The following is a 22,935-nucleotide window of genomic DNA, read 5'->3' as shown; positions in this document are numbered from 1 at the left end:
TTGGCCTGTAGGACGCAATTCTGTCCATGCTTGCATGAGAACAAGAGCAGTAAATTTAAAATCAATGACAGGAAAACTTTTCAATCCCTGTCATCCCTTGTCCTCCTAGCACACGCTGTATGTAAGAATGAATACCATCACTAAGGTTGTTTTGTACAATGCTCTTTTAATACCAGTGGATTTACAAGTTATCTTTCCTGAATGTGATGATAAACTTGAGATATTTTTACAGTATCTGCGGTTGCAGGGAGAAAAAAACCCAACTAGAGCCTTACAAAGAGATAGAAGAACCAAACTGAAAAGTAAAATAGTTTAAGGGCCAGGTTAACAAAGATATTCTGAAACCTAAAAATTCAGATAGATGCTTTGGAAAAATCTCGCTAAGCACCTACGTGAGTTAGGCATCTAAATACCTTTGTAAATTTAGCCCAAAGTGGTGGTGGCGGAAGAACCAAAGGGGATTATTTTAAACCAGAAATATCTCTGTCAAGTAGGCTAAATGTCTTAATTTATGGTGGTGTCCCTTAATGTTAAAGGGAATTAATAGCCCAATCAATCCTTTTCTACAACCCTCAAGAGGGACCACATAAGTAGTGTTTCTGCAAGAGGCAGACTTTGAATGTAAATGGAGCATGAAAAGCAGTAACATGGTTGGGTAAAGCAGATGGGCTATTTCTTCTGGTAAATTTTAACAGCCTCATTTCCTCCACCTCCCCCTGCCAGAAGCAATGCACCTTGCCGTCACCCAGTGCTGCACACCTGGGGTGTGTGTGGAGATTTCTTCTGTCAGTCTCACCTCCCCTGGGGGATCAGGTTGCACCTAAAACATGAGATTCATTCATCCCTTGCATAGCTGCAATGTTTTTAGGGTGAAATCTTGGCCCCGTCAAAGTCAGTGGAAGTGTTGCCATTGCCTTCAATGAAGACAGCTTTCCATCCTTAGTGTCCAGAATTATCCTACTATAAAAATCCATTCATAGTGTGTGTCCCCCATTCCCCTGCAGCAGCAGATTCTATACATTAATTACATGCTACGTAATTGCGGGTAAAATTGATCCCATTACTGAAATGCATGGCCAACTTTTTTGTTCCTTTTTCATCCCTCCAACCCCATTTCTCCTGTTACTGTTTAAACTCTCTAGTTTACCACTTTTGCTCTTTCAAAAGTCTTACCCACCCTGCCTCCCTCTTCTATTTAACTACTTCTTGTTAATATCTCTTCTGCCAAGTTTCTCTTTTCTGGGGATTTCAGAGTGAGTGGGGGGCCTCCATGACCTACTCATCATCTCTGTGCTTGACTCCGATAGCCTTATCCAATCTGTAATCATTGTTACCTATATCTTGGATCTTATCTACAGCAACATGTGATTTCCCCTTTCCTAGTCTCCTCTTACTCTGACCTACACTTGCCACTGGTTATTTAAACATTCTCTTCTCTATTTCATCCACCTGCAAATTGGAGTCTCACTTCCCTCAAGCACCTTTATATCCATATAGATTTGCCATCCTCATCTGGCCTCTCAGCTATCTTTGTTTTTAACCCAGCTACTGTGCTATCTGCAAGCTGATAAGAGAACACCTGCATGCTGTCTACATTACAGCTACCTCTGTAGGTAACACTGGTGCAGAAAAATGTTTCCAAGTTTCTGGTATAGACAAGGCATTAAGAGGAGCACTTTGGTTCCAGCTGACTTTATTCTTTCTGTAGATGAGAGATCCAATCTAGTTTCCTCTGTGGATCATCCAAAAGGTTGAGGGCCATTTTATGAGCAGGATAAGAGATATAAGGTGATATAAGACTTGGTAACTCTGCAGAAACTTTGAAGTCAGTTGAGCTCAATACAAATACATAGTCCTACCTTTAAAAGGCAGCTAATAAACATTTAAAGCAATGTGATGAAATGATCAGAAGTCAATGAAATGTGAGAGTGTTTAGGGCAATTTTTCACTTTCAAAATGCACCACAGGAACAGTTTGCAGAAAGCAAACTGAGTTGAACCAAATGTACTGATGGATGTAGTGGTCTGTTTCTTCAACCATGCACCTTTCTGGTGGATATTTGTGTATATAAAAACAAATCCTGCAATGGGACTAAAGCCTGAAATGAGAGAAAGAAAGTGTATGTTGGCTATTTTGTTCTGATGAAACTTCCCAAAATGAAATAGTTCTGGATGCCTTTTAATTCCAAAGTCTTCCAGAATGTGGTATAACATAAACTCTACTCCAGCAGAACTGAACTAATGCTAAATTAATTATTTAGGATTTTAAAATGAATTGTGCAATGGGCTGGCCTGGGATCAATTTAAATTACATTCCTAAGTAGAAACCTAAATGAGAGTATTTTCAGCATGTCTTAATAGTGGTAGTGTTGTTAGAAGTCTGTCTTTCTTTGTCTACATCTTTGTTACAACATATGCTCCTCAGGAGTGTAGTTTTATTTGTCGGTAGAGCATCAGACACATAGTGCTTCGTGTAATTGTATAAACAGTACTACTTTAGAAGGTCTAAAAATGTTTAGTGTGGGATGTGTGTGAAGTTTTTAATTCTGATTCCTAGAAAAATAGAAGATCAGATTCTGAGGTTATGACTGTGTCCTTTACCCAGTCAAATTCCCACTGACTCTAATTCTCTCTCAATCCATTTTAGACTCATGCCCAAGGAGGAAAGAAAATGGTACAGACTGATGAATGGCGGGATAGCCCCGTGGAGGAAAGGCTGGAATACTCACTTGTCAAGGTGAATTTATATAAAGTTACCTTACCTAGTCAAAGTACGCGGTATGCAGGGATCATACCTGTGGATCACCTGCTGTTACCAAGAGTGTGATATAATCCTTAAGAAGGCCACTGTTGGCTTAAAATTCATAATCTTTCTTGCCTATGTTACTAATAACACAAGTAATTTCAAAAAAAGAATATAGTCATTTAGTTTTCACTGCTTAGACTCTTTGACTTGCATTTTACTGAGCTAGGTGAATGGAGATTGACTGACTGGTTAGCTTTACTGCTAATGTTCTGTTTCTGATCCATTTCACTTTTCATTAACAAGATGCTGGTATGTTTGGGTTGCAGATGTGATGCAGAGCAGGCTTCATGTAATCATAAACTGGTTTCCATTGAAACGCTTTAAAAAAATCTGTATATGTTGGGAATTAGCACACAAAAATGTAATCATGTAACTTCATGATTGTCAGTGTTTGAATACATGCTTGTAGACAGTTTGCTAATTGGGTAGTAAATAAAGAATAGCGAATTGCACAGAGAAAGTGAATAAGGAAGTGTTATTTACCCCTTCACATAACAGAAAATCTAGGGGTCTCCCAATGAATTTAATGGGCAGCAGATTTAAAGCACATACAAGGAAGTGTTTCATACCATGCACAGTCAAATGTGGAACTCATTGCTTGGCTATGTTGTGAAGGCCAAAAGTATAACTGGGTTAAAAAAAAATTAGATAAGTTCATGGAGGATATGTCTAGCAGTGGCTAATAGCCAGGGTGGTCAGTGGCACCACCCTGTACTCTGGGTATCCCTAAACCTTGGAGTGCCAGAAACTGACTGAATGACAGGGGATGGATCACTCGATAAATTGCCCTGTTCTGTTAATTTCTACTGAAACATCTGGCACTGGCTACTATCAGAAGATGGAATACTGGGCTAGATGGACCTTTGGTCTGACCCAATATGGCTGTTCTTATTACTCTTGGGGGGATTCTGTGTGACTGCACGCCCGTAGAAAATGCACAGTCCCTCCCACCCTCCACAGAATTTGCATGCTTCCCTGCAGAAAACTGTAGGGAAGCAGGGGGTGGGGGTGGGGTGATCCCCTCCAAACAGAGGTGAGGTATGGAGGGGCACACGGGTTTACACGCTACTGCCCCCATCACTACCCCACAGAGTCCCATTGCCCCTGCACCTGGAACCCCCCAACAAGCCCCTGTGCATCCAGATCTCCCACTGAGATGCCCTCCCTCAGATTGTCCCACACAGAAACATCTCACCCTACACCTGGATCTCCACACACTAAGCCCCTCCACACTTGGATTCTGCTGGGCTGAGCCTGCCTGCCCATGCCTGGTACACCTGGTACAGAGTGGTAGGGCCCCAGGGTGTTTCTGGGGCAGGCCCAGCCCTTGCACTGGGTCAGGCGCAGCCTCACTGCCGAGTCTCTGTACTGGGGGAGGTGGAGGAGCTTCATGGTGATCTCCAACCTCAGTGCAGTCAGTGGCCTGTCCTCCCCACTGACATTCTGGAGCCACATTTAGTTATTGACAAATAAAATGTGTAGAATTTTAACATATTGTGCACATCGTTTTTAATATTTTTGGTGCAGAATTTCTTCAGGAGTATCTTATGCATATTTTAATGAGAGTTAGGCTGTCCAAGAAAACATAATTGAAAGATAGTTATGATGCTTTCTTGAAGATAAGCAGTCTAAAGTTGATCAATTTTTGCTTTTGTGACTTTTATTTATTTATTTTTTTTAAAGGGCTCTGAAATTTTTGGGGAGAACACACACACACACACTGTGTGTGTGTGTGTGTGTATATATATAATATAAAAAATAAAAAGTTTGTAAAAATTTTTCAGGGCATTGAAAAATACATCATTGAGGACACAGATGAGGCAAGATTAAACCATAACAAATATCCCAGATCTCTGAACATAATTGAAGGGCCCCTGATGAATGGCATGAAAGTTGTTGGCGATCTTTTTGGTGCTGGAAAGATGTTTCTACCTCAGGTAAAGAGGGGAATAACCCCTGTCTCTTGTATTTTCACACATGTAGCCTAGCCTCTGTATCCTCTCTCCAGTTGTTGCTTATAATAAGTGTCCATAAATGGTTCCATTCCAGCTTCCCTTTCCAAAGGAAATGGAATGTTTGAATTCCAAAAACATAGGTGTACCTATTAAGATGTTGTTTTTTGTTCTCTTTCATTGCACATGACCCTTCTTTGTAGGTGGGGTTTTGTTGGGTTTTCTGTTTTGTTTCTTCCCTTGCTTTTCAATTCCCCATCTTTTTTCCAAATCTTTTTTTCCGTGCTGCTTGGTGGGCACCTCTTTGACCATTGCATTGTAATTTCATCTTTAGTGGACTTTACTTAAGGGCCTGATCCTGAAAAGAGCTGAGCTCCCTCAACTCACATTGACCTATTTATGTTTGGTGATTACTAAGCACCTGTCAGGATTGGGCCCCACAGCCCTGCTCCTACAGTGAACTCCATGCAGGCACGTCCCCACTGAAGCCAGTGGGGCTCCGCATGGAGCAAGGGTTGGCAGCATGGAGCTCACTGCAAGATTGGGATCTGTGTTTGCAAATGTGTATTTTGGTTTACAGGTTTTCTGTAATGGTTAGACAAACAGGCTGTTTGAAGGGCTATAGTTGTTTCTCTGTGTCTGACACTCTTTTCCTCCATTTGTCAATTCAGGTGATAAAGTCTGCTCGAGTTATGAAGAAGGCAGTTGGCCACCTCATTCCCTACATGGAAAAGGAAAGAGAGGAAAAGAGAGCTAAATCCAGCAGCATCGAAGAAGAGGCAAGTTGTGCTCTCTTGTGCTGTAACTCTTTAAAACTAGCTTTCACTGAAGTCACTGAAGCTGGGCTATTGATTTATATAAGTTGTTTGATTTAGAATCCTGAAATCTGCGTCAGGCACACCGAGGTGTGTGAACCTAGGCCTGGTTCCAAGTGGATCTTGTATGAATTACGGCTAGGAGTGCAAATCACATGGCGCGCTCAGGCTCCGCATAGCTGTGACCTGAAGCCAAACACCAGAACTTCTGTGGTTAGGTCTGAAATGTCGTATATTTTTTTAGTTTGAACTCAATTTGTGGAATAAATGCTGGTAAACTTGAAACTGACACATCCCATATGGCTTAAGCAATTATCAGGGCCCTAGATGCTGATGTCATATCTAAATTCTGCAGCAAGCTCTGTTTTCTGCAGTTTGTCAGCAGCAGATGTGGCAAATGGAAATTTCTGTAGCTGCACAATGTAAAAGAATTAAACAAAATAAGGAGAGAAACAGAAAAATGGTAAATCTAAATTTTGTAAGTTTTCTTGTGCTTTTCCTTAGATCAGTGGTTCCCAAACGGGGGTTCACGAAATGTTACAGGGAGTTCTCGGGGAAAATCATCCCTGATGGCGGACAGAGCTGTCCCTACCAAACCCAGGCAGCGTGAGACCAGCAGCCCAGAGCCCCTGGACTCCCAAGAGCTAGGCAGATCAAAGCCAGCATCTCTATCAAACTTCAAGACTCCTTATAAGAAATGAAAAGGGAGTTGGATATGTTTTGCTATTTTTAAAATTAAATAGGCCGCTAGTCTAATGTGCGTTGTTTGCCTGGACTGCTCAAGGCCTGAATCTTTGTGTAGGAGGAACTCTTTGAGTTGGCTTCTTAAATACCTTCCTGCTGTTTCACATCTGATACTCCTTGATGAAACATAGGAGCCTTGTCTTATAACAGGCTTATTCAAAGAGATACAAGCTACGAAAGTGAAATCTCAGGAGTGTTGCCGTTTTTGTAATGTAATAAAAATACTGTAATGATAATAAATAATAAATAGTGTGTAATAAGCATGTCATAAAAACAAATGTTATATTTCCAAGATCACTGCTTTTATAATTTATACTTGAGAAAAGAAGAAAACCCCTGGAAATATTCATTTTTGGGAGGGGGTTCTTGAGACTTGACATTTTAGTGAAAGGGGTTCACAGGTTGTTAAAGTTTGGGAACCACTGCCTTAGATAAATATTTTTCAATGGATTTATAGTTTTGTGCTGCAGACATCAAGGCCTCTTGATACAGAATTTATTTTCCATTTGCTATTGATTCTTTACATGGTTATGCCTTTCATGAAATAATGGTTAAATATTTTTTTTAAATGTTGAAAAGAACTTGAATAGAAAAATTCTGTATAATCTAATCTGGGAGAGAGAGCATGTCTTTTCTCTTTCTTCTCCCTTAGCCATCTCTTATGGATTTTTCTCTCTTCTGCCGGAGAATGATTTTACAGACTTTTCTTCCTTTCCTCTCCATTCCCAGCAGCAACATAGTCTTTGCTTCTGCTGCTCTCTGTTCCCGAGCCAACTCCTGTCTCCTTTAAGTTGTGTGCATTCTAGTATTCCTCTTTAGGGTGACTGCCTGTATCTGATCCAGTGCCAGTGAGAATCTGTTGATTTAGAGGGGTGTTGGTTTGGGCCCCACATGAGCTTTGACGCTTCTGTGGCATGTGGTGAACTCTGTTATGTCGCCAAAGAGAGAGGCTAACAAAGTTTGAGAGATTTTAAAAATAAGCAGGAGCTGATTGTATGTAGATTGCTGCTCTGATGAGGAAGGTGGGAAAAGAATGATCAGACCCTCGTGCAGCTGCTTCTGGATGAGGGCTATAGAGCCTTCCCCTGGAAATATTGCTCCTGGAGATAGCTGTTGAGCAGTAGAATGCCTTGCAGCCTCCATCTGAAAGCACCTTTGCCCACTTGACAGACTTTTCACTTTTTCATGGTTAGTTCCGGGACCGTTTCAGTCACTGAGCTGAAGGGATGGTGAAGCCCTACCTATTGCATGAGAGGACATAAGGTCTGCAACCACAGCCAGTAGCAGAATAAAAAGAGCAATTAATGTCTGTATCCATTACTGGAGCGCTCCACCTTATTTACAGCAATCGAAATGGCCATGTTTAAATAGAATACATCTAAAATAAAGTACTTGTCTAGTATACATTTTTATTTTTTCCTTTCTCCTTAACATCATTATTTCCTTAGAGCTTTCATCACTGGTTAAGTCTGTTGTGGATATAGGTTAGTGGTTTGAGCATTGGCCTGCTAAACCCAGGATTGTGACTTCAATCCTTGAGGGGGCCATTTAGGGACCTGGTGCAAAAATCAGTGCTTGGTCCTGCTAGTGAAGGCAGGGGGCTGGACTCGATGACCTTTCAGGGCCCTTCCAGCTCTATGAGATAGGTATATCTCCATATATTTTTTTAATAGTTCCCCTCCCCCCCACCCTCTGATTAAATAGATTTTTAAATTTATTTTAATATATTCCAACAGTATACACTCCACAAAATTCATAACTGTAGTTCCTCTAAGGGTACGTCTACAGTACGAAATTACTTTGAACTTATTCTATTCAAATTTTCGGAAGCGATTTTATACATCTGGTGTTGTGTGTCCCCGCTAAAGCGCGTGAATTCAGTGGAATACGTCCACAGTACCGAGGCTAGCATCAAATGTCGGAGCGGTATGCTGTGGGAAGCTATCCCGCAGTTCCCGCCACCCATTGGAATTGTGGGTTAAGTTCACAGTGCATGATGGGGCAAAAACATTCTCGCGGGTGTTTCTGGGTGTGTGCTGTCACTCGCTCCTCCCTCTGTGACAGCTACGGCAGATGCCATGCTGCCAGCAGATGGTGCAGTATGGTGCACCGCCTGTCTCCTGGTACTATGAATCCACCTCGCATGTTCTCTCATCTTTCTATCTACTCTTATCTAACCATTTTCCTCCTTTTTTCTGCTACCGAGCGGACTCTGCTCACACTTCTGCCACAGACTCTGCTCTCCCGCTCTTGCAGCTCCAGCTAGCTTCACGACTCTGTGAAAGCTACAGAAGACAACCGTTTACCGCCTTTTGTCGGCCATCTTGAACCGAACAGGCTTCCTACATTTTGCGCCCTTTTTCCAGGATTACACATGCAGGTGCCATAGCGTGGCAATCATGGAGCCTGCTCAGATCTCTGCTGCAGTTTTGACCATTGTAAATACCAAGCGCATTATCCAGCAGTTTGTGCAGTACCTGCAAAACCGGGTGAGGAAGCGATGACAGTGTGATTACTATACTGATGAGGACATCGATACAGATGTTCCTAGAAGTACGGCATGTGGCGATTGGGAGATCATGGTGACATTGGGCCAGGTTCATGCTGTGGAATGCCGATTCTGGGCTCAGGAAACAAGCACAGATTGGTGGGACCGCATAGTGTTGCAGTTCTGGGATGATTCACAGTGGCTGTGAAACTTTCATGTGCATAGGGCCACTTTCATGGAACTTTGTGACCTGCTGTCTCCTGCCCTCACAGTTGAAAAGTGAGTGGCCATAGCACTGTGGAAGTTTGCAGTGCCCGACAGCTACCAGTCAGTCGGGAATCAGTTTGGAGTGGGCAAATTTACTGTAGGGGCTGCTGTGCTGCAAGTAGCCAATGCAGTCATTGGCCAGTTGCTATCAAGGGTAGTGACTTTGGGAAATGTGCAGACCATCGTGAATGGCTTCAATGCACTGGGGTTCCCTAATTGCAGCAGGGCGATAGACGGAACGCATATCCCTATCTTGGGCCCGGCACACTAGGGCGGCCAGTACCTAAACCGTAAGGGGTACTTTTCCATGGTGCTGCAAGCACTGGTGGATCACAAGGGGCATTTCACCAACATCAGTGTGGGATGGCCGGGAAAGGTGCATGACACTCTCATCTTCAGGAACTCTGTTCTGTTTGAACAGCTGCAGGAGGGACTTACTTCCCGACCAGAAAATTACTGTTGGGGATGTTGAAATGCCAATAGTTATCCTCGGGGACCCAGCCTACCCCTTAATGCCATGGCTCATGAAGCCATGCACAGGCACCCTGGACATAGTAAGGACCAGTTCAATTATAGCCTGAGCAAGTGCAGAATGGTGGTAGAATGTTTCTGGACATTTGAAAGCGCGCTGGCGCAGTTTACTGACTCGATTAGATCTCAGCACAACCAATATTCCAATTGTAATTGCTGCTTGTTGTGTGCTCCACAATATCTGTGAGAGTAAGGGGGAGACTTTCATGGCGGGGTGGGAGGTTGAGGCAACTCGTCTGGCGGCCAATTTTGCAGCCAGACAACAAAGCAATTAGAAGAGCGCAGCAGGGCGCACTGCGTATCAGAGGAGCTTTGAAAGCCAGTTTCATGACTTGCCAGGGTACAGTATGACAGGTGTTTGTTTCTCTTGAAGTTATCTGGCCCCTATATATATGAAAGGAAAGTCAAAATTGTTTAAAAACTGTTCTTTATTACTTGTTGCACAACACATTGAGAGAAATCTAGACCAGGGGAGGAGGGGGTATTTGGTTAGTGGGGTGGAGGAGGAGAGAAGGACAAGTCCAGAAACCAAATCAACAGTTCGCATATGCCAGCTTTCTGCTGCTTGGGCGATCCTCTGGGGTTGAGTGTGCGGGTCCCTGTAGCCTCCCCCCTCATGTTCTTGGGTGTCTGGATGAGGAGGCTGTGGAACTTGGGGAGGAGGGAGGGCGGTTATACAGGGTCTGCAGCGGCAGTCTGTGGTATTGCTGCCTTTCTCGCATTAAATCCACCATACAGAGGAGCACGTCAGTTTCCTCCCCCATGAGCATGACCATAGTGTCCTGCCTGCTCTCATCACGCATGTCCATCCTCTCTTCGTGCTCCTGTAATGCTTTCCGGGACTCTGCAATTGTTTACCTCCACGCATTCAGCTGGGCCCTGTCAGTGCGGGAGGACTGCATGAGCTCAGCAAACATGTCGTCCCGAGTTGGTTTTTCCGCCTTCTAATCTGGACCAGCCGCTGGGACGGAGTAGATAGGGGCTGCGTTGAAACATTTGCACCTGCGGGAGGAGAAAAAGGGAGGGTAGTATTTTAAAAGATACATTTCAGAGAACAAAGGGGACACTTTGGTGTAAGTAAGCCATCACATGTGTCCAGGCAACAGAATTCAGGTTGCAGGCAGCCTAGGGGCACACGGGGTTCTGCTTCTTCTACATTCATTTTAATGCTTTCAAACTGCTGGGCCCCCTTTCCCATAGCAAGTAATGCCTGATGGGTTTGCCATATAAAAGGAGGGTCTGCGGGCTCTCTGGGATGATCGCTTCACACAACACCCCACCCCCGCACCCACTGCGTGGCTCCGATGAGGCTCTGAGCAGGGATGAGCCCTTTAAACTAAACGCGAACAACCCAGTGCAGCTGGGTTTCCCCCACCTGCCCTCCACTGTGTGGCTCCGATCAGGCTTTCACTCACGAGAAGTACCTTCTCCAGGGTCATGGTCCAGGAGCCTGTCTTGGGAGTGGAGGGAAGCTATTGGCTCCAGCATTAAGAATAGTTCCTGGCTAGGGCGGAAAACAGATTCCCCACTTGCCGCCTGTGCTCTGTCGTCGTCGTCATCCTCCTCCTCTTTGTCCTCCAATGACTCTTCCTCCTCACTCCGTGCAACTCCCCCCTTGCAGGTGTCCACGGACCGGGGTAAGGTAGTGGTGGCATCACCCCCCCATAATTGCACACAGCTCATGGTAGAAGCAGAATGTATGGGGAGGTGACCCAGAGTGCCCATTCGCCTCCCTGGCTTTTTGGTACGCTTGCCTGAGCTCCTTGATTTTTATACAACACTGCTCTGTGTCCCTGGAGTAGCCTCTTTCAGTCATGGCCCTGGAGACTTTAGCCTACATATTTTTGTGTTCCTTCTTTTGGAACGTAGTTCTTCCGTAACAGACTTGTCTCCCCAACATGTGGTGAGATCCAGTACCTACCGTTCGGACCATGCTGGAGCTCGCCTGCAAATCCGGGACTGTGTGATCTCCTGTGATGGTGGACTGTGCTGATGGTCACATGTGCTGATGGTGACCAAACAGGAAACGAAATTCAAAAGTTCCCGGGGCTTTTCCTGCCCACCTGGCTAGTGCATTGGAGTTCAGACTGTTGTCCAGAGCAGTCACAAGGGAGCATTCTGGGATAGATCCTGGAGACCAATAATGTCAAATTGCATCCACAATATCTTTAACCCGGGATTGCGATCTCGATTTAAGCTCTATTGCACTTGTCAAAGTTGAGTACAGAATTCGGATTAAAGAGCCTTTTAAATCGAACAAAATGGTTTGGTCATATGGATGGAATAATTTTTTTTTTTTGAATTAACTCTGCTAATTCTGAAATAACAGACTAGTGTAGACCAGGCCTAAGATGTTTCCTAGTGAACCATCATTAGATGTGGTGTTCTCAAGTGCCCCTCTCCTAAAAGAGAAGTATTGTTAAGATATTAGAGTATCAAATTTCAGTAAACAGCAATATCTCTGAGGAGCCACGGATTTGTAGGTGATCAGAGATGCAAGCACCTCACAAAAAGACTTATTACTGAGAGCAGCAGTGATTGCTGAAAGAGCGCTTCATTAGTAGGCATGCTGAAATTTACGGAGATGTATAACGGAAAGTGTTCTAGCAAGCACAGAAAAGGCACTGGGACCCCCAAGATCTGGTGTCTGTTCCTGGATCTGTATAGAGATAAGATACTCAAAATGTATATTTCTAGTTATATTTTAATATGCAACATTCTTCCCTCTGCCTGGGCTCTGCTTGATGCGGGGAATGTGGGGGAGCCATCAGGAAGCCTATGACTGCTCCCTGTCCTGCACCAGCCCAGACATGGGATCATAGCAGCCTATGGACTGCTCTAAGGTATGCCACTGACATAAGGTTCTTGAGGGAGGATCACTATAGGGGAACTCAGCTTTTGCCACACCAATGGCAGTGCCCTCTGTGCCAGCATTGGGAGTGCATCTGGTGCAGGAGCACGTTCGTCCAGGTTTACACCCTTGGTAGGTTCTGATCATCAAGGGGAATTCTCTGCTGGCCATTGATGTCTAGAATCTGGCCAGTTTGTGTCATATAAAATAGCCAGATGGGACTAGAGAATCTGGACCGTTATTATTGATTTGTAGAAGATTCTAACTCTCTTTTGGTGTGTGTGAAACTTTACTCCTCAATCGCTTTCCATCCGTAATTTACTTCCCTTTCAATACAACAATCAAAATAGGTCAAAATTATCCTTGAGGCCCAAACATGCACTTGGTTCTGAGCAGTCGTGCTCCATTGTTCTAATTATTTTATCTAATTAAACTATAATATTAGAGCAATTGTTATTTTTTAGAGGAGAGGTACTACACAAGTTCAAGTCTATGTAATGCTGAACAGAATAGGGTTCAGCTCTAAAACAACTGACCAGTTAAATCAATCTCAGAAATTAGTTACTTTTCAGTTAATAATTATCATTAATATTGATTTGTGTTGCAGTAGCACCTAGGAGCCCCACTCGTGGACTAGGACCCCATTATGCTAGGTGCTTTACAAACAAATAGAGCCTTCCTTACCATTATAAATACTGAGATGTTTGTTCATCTTGCAGGACCCTTACCATGGTACAATTGTGCTAGCTACTGTAAAAGGAGACGTACACGATATTGGCAAGAATATCGTGGGAGTGGTACTAGGCTGCAACAATTTCAGGTAATGAGCTTAGCTGTTTATGTCCTTGTTTTCTGTATGGTATAATAGTTTCTTCTAAATTACAATTAAATATTTAATACTAAAATTTGTTGTGTTAGAAGAAACTAGAGTAGCAAGGGGCAGGATTGCTAGTCCTATGAGTTAACAACAGCAACAACTAAACCCACAAGATTTTAGAAGAAAAATAAACGTTGGGTTACTTTTATGTGCCATCTTGCTTTTGAACCTTTAAGGTCCCTTTTTTCAACTTTTCTTCACAGTCGCAAACCCTTAAAACTTGAAAGATTTTGTGAAGGTTTTAAATTTTTTTTAATTTTTTTTATTTTATTTTTTTTTTTTCAAAAAACTTAAGCTGAGAGGCTCACCTAAGCACTGAGGCCCCACCATCAAAATCCAGGGGAAGTACCCACATGAAAAACTCAGCTTCCTGCCATCAGCTGCTGGGAAGAGGGAAAGGCAAGGGTTTAAGCCAGGGTACTGTCCCAGGATTCCACTTGGGGCCTCTATTTTATATCCGCCTCTGGCTAATAGGCATCTTATAAATCTGAAGTTCTTCCCTTTTCTAGCTGCTGGAAAGAAGATTAAACTTTCATAATTTTTTTTGTCCCTTTCTAGAACATTTTGGCTGTTGCAAGGGGTATGGAGGTTAGCAGCAAGCTGAGTACTTGCATACTTGGCTCCTCCCTGACCCTCTGTTTGGCTTCTTTTCCTCATGAATAACTCCATTGTCTGCTAGAGCAGCATGGAACTGACATGATTTTTGTTGGTTTTGCTGCTGCCCACCTGGTTGTGAATAGCAGCTTGTGGAACTGACCAGAAGCTTGTCAGCTTTGCTCCACTGCTGCTTTGCACAGTTATGAGCAGTAGCAGAGGCACTTGAGCTACCTGTGCAGATTTAGAAAGGTGACACTATTGTTTCATTGTAAGTGTGTTTGGAAAGTTATTGCACAGTCATAAGGAATAGAAAATTAGTTTTCTTGTAAAGGAAAGCATAAGTTCTACATAAGTTTGTGGTACAAGTTGTCTCAATTGCCCAAAGGAAGTGGATTTTTTGAACCCTGATGTTAGTTTTTTGTATTTGTTTTTTTATTCTGTGCCTTTCTTTGCACTCCCTTCCCACTTAAATTTATCACCTTAATGTTTTACCATCAGTAACTTATTGCTTACTTACTTACTTCACCACATTAGTATTTGAACAAAATTAAACAGAAAAATGGAAGAATGAGTGAAGTTAAATACTATCAAAATCATAGTTTAAAATACATTAGCCACCAAAATAGTTATATGAAAACATCACTGCTTTCCATACTACTTGTTTAGTTTTATTCACATCTGTTCCCGCTCCATCCCTGTTTAATACATAAATAAAAATACCATGGACATTTTTTGAAAAGTCGTACTGTGCAGTTTCTCAGTCCCCTCCTCTCCCTGATACTTGATCATCTGAAATCCCTTCAGGAGCTGAAAGTCCTCCAGGGTCACAAGTATTTCCAAAAATAATAAACCTGCAAAAAGGGATCCACCCCTTTGCTTTAAGATTTCTGTTTCCTTCCTCTATGGTAGAATGCTGCAGTACTGGGCCAGTGGTTTATAATGAAGTATTTTGACCTTCATTAAAAAATGCTCTGTTCTTTGAGTGCTTGCTCATAACTATTCCAGTTAAGTGTGTGCGCACTCCGCGTACACGGATGTCAGAACTTTTTCCCTAGCAGCTGCCCATTGGCCTGGCTGTGGAGCCCCCTGGAGTGGTGCCGATACGCGCTCTGTATATGACCCTGCTAGCCCAACCCCCCTTCAGTTCCTTCTTACCGCCAGTGACCGCTGTTGGAACAGTGGTCTCTTGCTCGCTAGTGCTCCACTTGTCCCTAGCTGCTCTACTTATCTACTGTGTATAGTTACCCTATTGTTAGTTATCTTTAGTGTTAAGTATAGTGCTAAGTATAGTTATCCCTTCCCCTTCAAGGAGTTACAAAAAGGCGAGTAACTGTTTGGGGGGGGGGGTTTGGGGTTAACTTTAAGAAGTCTTGTACCATTACATTTCTTTTCACAGAGTTATCGATTTAGGAGTTATGACTCCGTGTGATAAGATATTGAGAGCTGCTATTGAAAATAAAGCAGGTACAGAGATTTCGTTTTTACTTTTCAACTATTTGATTTTAAACACATTTGAATTATATTGCTGTTGAGGCATACTTCGAAAGTTTGCGAAACTTATGAACAGCATGGCAGTGCAAAGACTTTACCATAGATAAGTCAGAATTTAAGTGCTTATCTTTTTTTATTGTTATTGCTACTTGTATTTGGTAATTACTTGACACCTTTTACCCAGGGATTTCAAAACACTTGCAAAATAATACCTGTGTGAAATCTTAAATCCTCTTATACCTGTTTGACAGATGAATAAACTGAGGCTTGGAGAGGTTAAGTGATTTGTCCAAAGTGTCACAAGTCAGAAAAAGAGCTAGGAATAGAACTCTTGGCCTCTAGAACCATTCTGAGCTTGTAAACCAGTGTATGTTAAGACCAGAATTCATCTTTCTAGGACAATAGAGAACTTCTTGTCTGGACCAAGTCCCAGTTGCTATCAAATTATGTGTTGTGGCTTGGAGGATGTGAACTATGCAGGATTACAGATGGGGAGGTTTGAAAGCACCAGTATGGTAGAGGAGGGTCCCCAAGGGCTGTGTGTGTAGTAATACAACTCCTTATGCCTTTGTGACTCACCACCAGTGTGTCCTCTCATGGCTGAGCATGGTGTAGCAGTTTCTGTCACCTCTAAAGCCCCTGGCCAATGGTCACTTAGGCTTGGTGGTGGTCTCTTTTTCCTGGAACTGAGCCCTCCACCCAGGTCATGATTTAAGTCCACCTCTTCCATGGTAACAAGAAGTCCAGCAAACCAATGTCCAAAACCTTGTATCAGGTCCTCAGTCCCAACTCTGGGCCCTCTGGTCCTCACGCCTTTCTCTCAGGGGCTTCGCTGCACCTTCTCCAGTGGCTAGTAGGGGAACCTAGGCCCTCCCACTCATCTGGGTTTCAGCCCAGGGCCCTATAGTGAGCAGGCAAGGTCTGTCTATTTAAATTCAGTCCTGCTACCTCTCTGGGCTTCTTCCAGCCATAGCCTTTTAAAAGGCTTTATTCCCACACTCTCTTCTCTAAGGGTCAAGGATTTGCAGAACTCTCCCCTGGAATCCCGCAATCAAATTCCAAAGTAAAAATAAAAAAGAAAGCCCAACTTCTGCCTTCTTTGGGGTTGTTCATTCATCCCTCTCTGGTGCTCTGTTATGTTCCTCAGCTGAGCACTTTCCAGGGCTTTTTCCCTGGAAGTACAGATTCTACACTTTTATCAGGGCTCACCAGTGGAGCCTACTTTGCCCTGGTAGCTGCTCCATGTGTCTCCTGGCCTCTTGACAAACGATCCCAGAGTCAAATCTCCCCTTGGTCTCTCTCCTCACAACCACTCTAGTCCCAAAGAGTTCCTTCCTCTCCTCCCTGCAGCGCCTTTCTGCTCCAGATGTTCTGCCTTTAAACTACACCCTCTCAGTTGGGACTCCTCTTTAACTGAGCCTGCTCCGCACTCCAGGTGCAGCCAGGTAGCATAACTGGCCTCTCAGGCCCACATTAACTCTTTCAGAGTGTGTGCATGGTACACACTCCATCACAGCCTTACTTAAATTTTGAGACTGTGGTACCTTCACTAAAATTTTAAGTGGTTTCTGCCATCTGGTTCTTCCATTTTGGATGCCTAACATGGGACACCTTAGGCCTCAAGGTGGGTTGGGAGGTGCCATGGGCCCCTCCCAACTCCAGCTGGAGTCAGTAGGAGCTGCACATGCTCAGTATAAGGCCCAAGATGTCCCAAGTTGGGCATCCAAAAACATTTGCCTCTTATGAAAATTTTGTCTCTTCCAGTTAGGTCAAAACTACCATCAGTGCCTCTGAAATACTATCTTTTATTAATAACACTTCCTCTCTTTGGTGTCTGAAGCACAAAGCTGATTTTATAAAGTTTAACTACAGATGAAAAATTGTATTATGTAACACTTCTTTCCTAAGTAGAATTTTTATTTATTTATTTTTTTTACCCATCTTTGTTTAATCTGTAATAGATATAATTGGCCTGTCTGGTCTTATAACGCCTTCTTTGGATGAAATGATTTTTGTTGCCAAGGAAATGGAGAGACTAGAGATCAAGATTCCTTTGTTGATTGGAGGAGCAACTACGTCTAAGTAAGTAAGATATTTTGAGGGAGAGGAGTGCAAATATAAGGTTTTTTGGGGTTTTTTTGGTTTTTGTTGTTGTTTTTTTTTTTTACAATACATAGAAAGGTAACTCTTCTCCCTGCCATGTACTGCTGCTATTATAATTTTCATCTCGAGGCTCCTAAAACACTTTTATCAGTGTGGATCAGATCCTCACCCTTTCAACACCGTCATGCAAGAGGCTGAGAAATTTGGCTCTGATCCTGCAAAGCACTTCTGAGTGTAGTTAACATTAATCATATCATGATTATGCCATCATCATTGTCATGGCATGTCCTAAGGATGCTACGTCCCTTTGCGGACTGATGACCATGCAGATTTGCCTTTAGTTGGACTTAAAGCATTTGATGATTCCATTGACTTCAGTGGGCCTATTGACATGCTTAAAGTTTAAGCATATGTTTAAGTGTTTTGCTGGATCAGGGTCAGTGTGTGCAGCATCTTGACGACTGAACCCAGGGTCCTGTTGAAGCAGGCTAAGGGAGTCACATTCTGGCCACTTGCCCACATGCCGCTAAATATCAAATTTGGTAGTCTCAGTTTTGGGACTGTGATCTCATTCTCGCATACATTAAAATGAAATAGTGTTACTGTTATGATTTTCTAAAGATTAATATTGACAGTTAGTTGACATCTAATATGAGCCTTCTGAACGTATTTAAGCAGTGGCAACTCTGGGGGTTGCAGAAGTCAGTTCATGACCCTGTCAAAGTGTTAGCATCGTTTCTTCTTTCTTTACCAACAGCTTGTGCATATTCTGATCAGTGCTCTGTGGTTCCCTGAATCCTGGACCAGCTGGCCTTGACAAAATGGTCCAGTAACATTACAGGGACTGATTAGATTAAGAAGACCTCTACTGTCACAGCAATCCACCCTGCATTGTGATATAAACTTTAAAATAACCCTTAAACCTATGAAATAACCTTTTTTACTTGCATGGGTCTCATTCATTCCCTATAATGTTGAGATTTCAAATATTGATACTTTCAGCAAAGCAATTTTGTCCTAATTAGTGGAGGGCTACCTGCCTCCAACCCTAAAGGTTAGTCATTTGTGGGTCCCAGTGCTTAGTCATTTTGAAACAGACTTGCACAGTTCATTTATATGAAGACAAAGTAAACTACAAGCATATAAACTTCATGTCATATTTTGGAGAGTAATAATTTACATATGTGCATTTTATTATACAGTAGGAGTTCTCAAACTGGGGGTTGTGACCCCTCAGGGGGCCGCAAGGTTATTATGTGACGTGAACTGTCAGCCTCCACCCCCCAAACTCTGCTTTGCCTCTAGCATTTATAATAGTGTTAAATATAAAAAAAAATGTGTTTTTTAATTTGTAAAGGGGGGGGGGGCGTCACACTCAGAGTCTTGCTGTGTGTCACCAATACAAAAGTTTGAGAATCACTGTTATACAGTGTAGTTTTGTGTATATGCATATATACAAGTGCATAGACACAGATTGCAATGCATGTAAAATGTATTTGGACTTTTAAATCAAAGACACTTGCTTCATCACAGAATTTGGATAATGAGGCATTTTCTTTATTACTCTTAAAAGTAAAATAACACATTTTCTTTTACATTCAGACAAATATACTTCAAAGGCTGTTTATGAAGAGCCATCTGCACTCAGCCTGTGTAGTCCAAGTTGCACCCATTCTATTTCCTTTCCATAGATGAATGTCAATATTACAAACACCATCATTGCTTGGATATGGGGAAAATAAGTTTGGCTGAGGGGGAGAAGGAGATGCACAAATCCACAAACAGGATGTACATAGTTGGGTGTCTTTATTTTGAGAAGCACATACTTCCATTATTACTTAAAATGTCTCTTAGGCCACGTCCAGACTAGGGGAGGAAAATCGATCTTAGATACGCAGCTTCAGCTACGTGAATAACGTAGCTGAAGTCGAATTTCTAAGATCGAGTTACTCACCCATCCAGACGGCGCGGGATCGATATCCGCGGCTCTCCGTGTCGATTCCGGAACTCCGTTCGGGTTGATGGAGTTCCGGAATCGATGTAAGCGCGCTCGGGGATCGATACATCGCGTCCAGACTAGACGCGATATATTGATCCCCGAGCAATCGATTTTAACCCGCCGATACAGCAGGTTAGTCTGGACGTGGGCTTAGTAATTTCAGGCATAGACATAATGGCAATGTATTACACTTGATGATTTTATGAAAGATAATTTTAAGAATATCAAAAAGATGCAGTCCCACTGTATAACCGTGCCATGTATCTGTCCATTCAGGTTTTTTTCCACCTTTGCATATTAAAATGAAGGTTGGAAGAGGTTTGGACCTTAAGCAGATATATGATATGATACACGTTCAGGCACCCTCCACACTGGAGGCCCTGCAGGCGGCCCGGGATGTTATGTCTCTGCTGGTACTGGGGGCACTGCTGCCATCGGCTCCTTGGTCCAGAGGAAAGCCGCCACTCGGATCCCTGCAGTCACTGCCTGGACGGTACCGTTTACAGTCTAGGGAAGGTTCCCGACACCATTCACCGCTCAGCAACCGCCCCGTGTGCAGTCTGTGCCAGTCCCCATCAACTCCCACCAGGTTGTCTGGCTAGGTACTGACTGGCACGGGTTCCAGGCACCAGTCTGCCTCAAGGGACCATAGACCTCGTGAGGAGAGCATGCCCCCGTCGAGACCAGGACAGACAGGACCGGAGGCCCTTGTCTCTGAGAGCCTACCATAGCCCTTCATGGGACGGTCATCGATTCCATTCCCATTCTTTGTCTCACTCGAGGTCCCTGCAGAGGCACCGCTTCAGCAGCCCCAGACGTTGATTGCCAGCACCTTGCTGTCACGGATCTGCCCGTTGGAACCAGTTGCGGAGCAGCTGCTACCGGCAGTACTCCTGTTCCTCCACACCAGGGTCACGGACTCATGGTAGCACCGTTCCCGACGCCACCACTCATCCCGGTCCTGGTCCCGGGATAGCCGCAGATCATATGCTGGCCCAGCCTCCCTTCGCAGTCATTAGTCGATGGGCCAGGCTAGTCAGGCTCAATAGCCTGCTCCGCCGGTGCCACAACAGGTACAGTGACATCGGGCTCCTTGGCTGGCACCATGGTACCAGTGGGCACCATGGCCCCAACACAGCCCTCGGTGGTGGTTTGCTTGGTGGCCAGAGTCTCGGAGAGACCATCGGCCTCCCTTTCCCATCTTCCCAGGAAGGAGTCGGTGGAGGCTTCATCCCTGGTTCCACGCCTGGAGGGGGACCAAGTGGTGGGACCTGCGGCACCGGTGGGGACTCAGAGTACCGCACCCTCACCCTCATCCTCTCGGATGATGCGATTATGGCCCCTCCTCCGCCTGTCCCGCAGGAGGACTCTAAAGCCCACCAGGAACTATTGAAAAGGGTGGCATCAAGCCTCAACCTTCAAGCCAAGATGGTGGAGGAATGCCTCAGACTCCCTCTTCAACGTCCTCTCTGCTTCAGCACTGGGTGGGGTGGCTCTCCCACTCCATGAAGGGGTGGCCAATATTTTGAATGCCTTGTGGCAAACCCTGGCTTCCTTACCCCCATCTCTAAGAGGGCAGAACGCAAGTACTTCATGCCTGCCAAGGGTTATGAATACCTGTACACCCACCCTGCCCCCAGCTCCCTAGTGGTCGAGTCGGTTAACCACAGGGAGAGGCAGGACCAACCAGCCCTTACTCCTAAGAATAAGGACTCGAGGAGACTGGATCTATTCAGTAGAAAGATTTATTCGTCCTCGAATTTCCAACTAAGGGTGGCAAACCACCAGGCCCTGCTGGGGAGATACGAGTTCAATTTGTGGGGCTCTCTGCCCAAATTCAAGGACTCCCTCCAAGAGCATGACTAAAAAGAATTCAAGACTCTGATGGAGGAGGGTACAGCTGCCGCCAGGACGGCCTTCTGGGCTGCCTTGGATGCCGCCGATACGGCTGCAAGGTCTATGGCCTCCGTGGTGTCCAGGATGAGTGTGTCGTGGCTTCTGCTGTCTGGGTTGTCCAGCAAGGCACAGAAATCCTTACAGGACCCTCCATTCGATGGCAAGCCTTGTTTGCGGAACGGGCAGATGTGAAGTTGCACTGCCTGAAGGATTCCTGCACAACACTAAAGACCCTTGGCCTCTATGTCCCAACCCCAGCCAGGATCAAATTTAAGCCTCACCAGGCTCTCACCCAGGCCACCCACTCTAGATATGAGTCTCCTTATTAAAAAGTCAAGAGACTATAAAAAACGCCCGCAACGGCAATCCTGTTCTGCACCTCACCTGGATACTCCAAGGGTAAACAGGCGGGGAAGTGTCGTACCAGGGGTGACGGGACGACCAGGGGCTACTTACCAGTTCGTACCAGGGATCCACCCACAATAAAGCTTTCCTTCTCCAACCAGTTGCATGCTTTTCTTCCGGAGTGGTTGTGGCTGACCTTGGACCGCTGGGTCCTCACCACCATCTCCCAGGCCTACACCTTCCAGTTTACCTCTACCCCTCCCACCCACCTTCCATCCCTGTCCCTCTTCAGGGACCCCTCTCACTATCACTTACAGTCCTCCTGTTTGGCCTGTCCACTGCTCCCATGGTATTCACGAAGTGTATGTCTGTGGTAGCAGCCTACGTCAGGTGTTGAGGGGGGGGGGTCCAGATCTTCCTCTATCTGGATGATTGGCTGCTCAAGGGCAGCTCCAGGTCGCAGGTGCAGGATCACATGACACTCCTGTCCACATGTGCCACTCTGGGCCTGTTGGTAAATGACACCAAGTCCATGTTAGTCCCAGTACAGTGCATATAGTTCATTGGGGCGGTCCTGGATGTCACGTAGGCCAGAGCCTCCCTCCAGACAGGTTCGAAACCCGAAGGGAGTTCATCAGCACAGTCACAAGGTTTCCCGTGACCACAGCCAGAGTGTGCCTCCAGCTCCTGGGTCATATGTCAGCGTGCACGTATGTGATTTGCCACGCCAGACTCAAGATGCGGCCCCTCCAGCTCTGGTTGGCCTCAGTGTTCTCCCAGGCCAGAGGCAGGATGGACAAAGTCCTCTCTGTCCCTGAACCGGTAACGCTGGTCTACAATTTTTGAGAAGTCGTCTGCTTCAGAGATAAAATGTGCTATTTATTATGTATTTTGATGTGCTGAATTCAAATATGACAATTAAAACAACTGATTTGGCTACTGTTTCTAAGATATTTAAGTTTTTACTTTTATATCTATGTATATTGTGTAGATAGTAGAGTTTTAATCATAAATTGTAAACCTAGGTCTTTTCATGTGTTTATGGTTGCTTTACATGATAATATTTCACCTGTCCTGTTTATGTAACACTTACTTTAAAGATCAGCAAAAGGGTTCTATAAATAAAATTTATTATGAAACAAAAGGCAAAAAACTATTATGTACATAGTTTAGT

The 22,935-nt window shown here is 44.3% G+C and overlaps 1 protein-coding gene and 1 long non-coding RNA gene across 3 annotated transcripts in view; one reads left to right on the top strand and one right to left on the bottom strand.

Annotated features, from left to right (window-relative positions):
* LOC127049568 (uncharacterized) overlaps positions 1-22,935 on the bottom strand; it is an 838,950-nt gene that overhangs the window by 38,039 nt on the left and 777,976 nt on the right. The gene's annotated exons all lie outside the window — the stretch shown is intronic.
* MTR (5-methyltetrahydrofolate-homocysteine methyltransferase) overlaps positions 1-22,935 on the top strand; it is an 84,815-nt gene that overhangs the window by 38,309 nt on the left and 23,571 nt on the right. For both annotated transcript variants that reach the window (XM_050950382.1, XM_050950381.1), the window contains 6 exons: positions 2,647-2,736; positions 4,590-4,742; positions 5,429-5,536; positions 13,173-13,273; positions 15,324-15,391; positions 17,380-17,500. In XM_050950382.1, the coding sequence (XP_050806339.1) occupies positions 2,647-2,736; positions 4,590-4,742; positions 5,429-5,536; positions 13,173-13,273; positions 15,324-15,391; positions 17,380-17,500 (641 nt within the window). The remainder of the gene's footprint in view (positions 1-2,646; positions 2,737-4,589; positions 4,743-5,428; positions 5,537-13,172; positions 13,274-15,323; positions 15,392-17,379; positions 17,501-22,935) is intronic.

The sequence above is a fragment of the Gopherus flavomarginatus genome, chromosome 4 (genome assembly GCF_025201925.1).
Source record: "Gopherus flavomarginatus isolate rGopFla2 chromosome 4, rGopFla2.mat.asm, whole genome shotgun sequence".
NCBI classification, from domain to species: domain Eukaryota; kingdom Metazoa; phylum Chordata; order Testudines; family Testudinidae; genus Gopherus; species Gopherus flavomarginatus.
The sequence above is the reverse complement of the archived record's forward strand: the minus strand, read 5'-3'. Positions and strand labels throughout refer to the sequence as shown.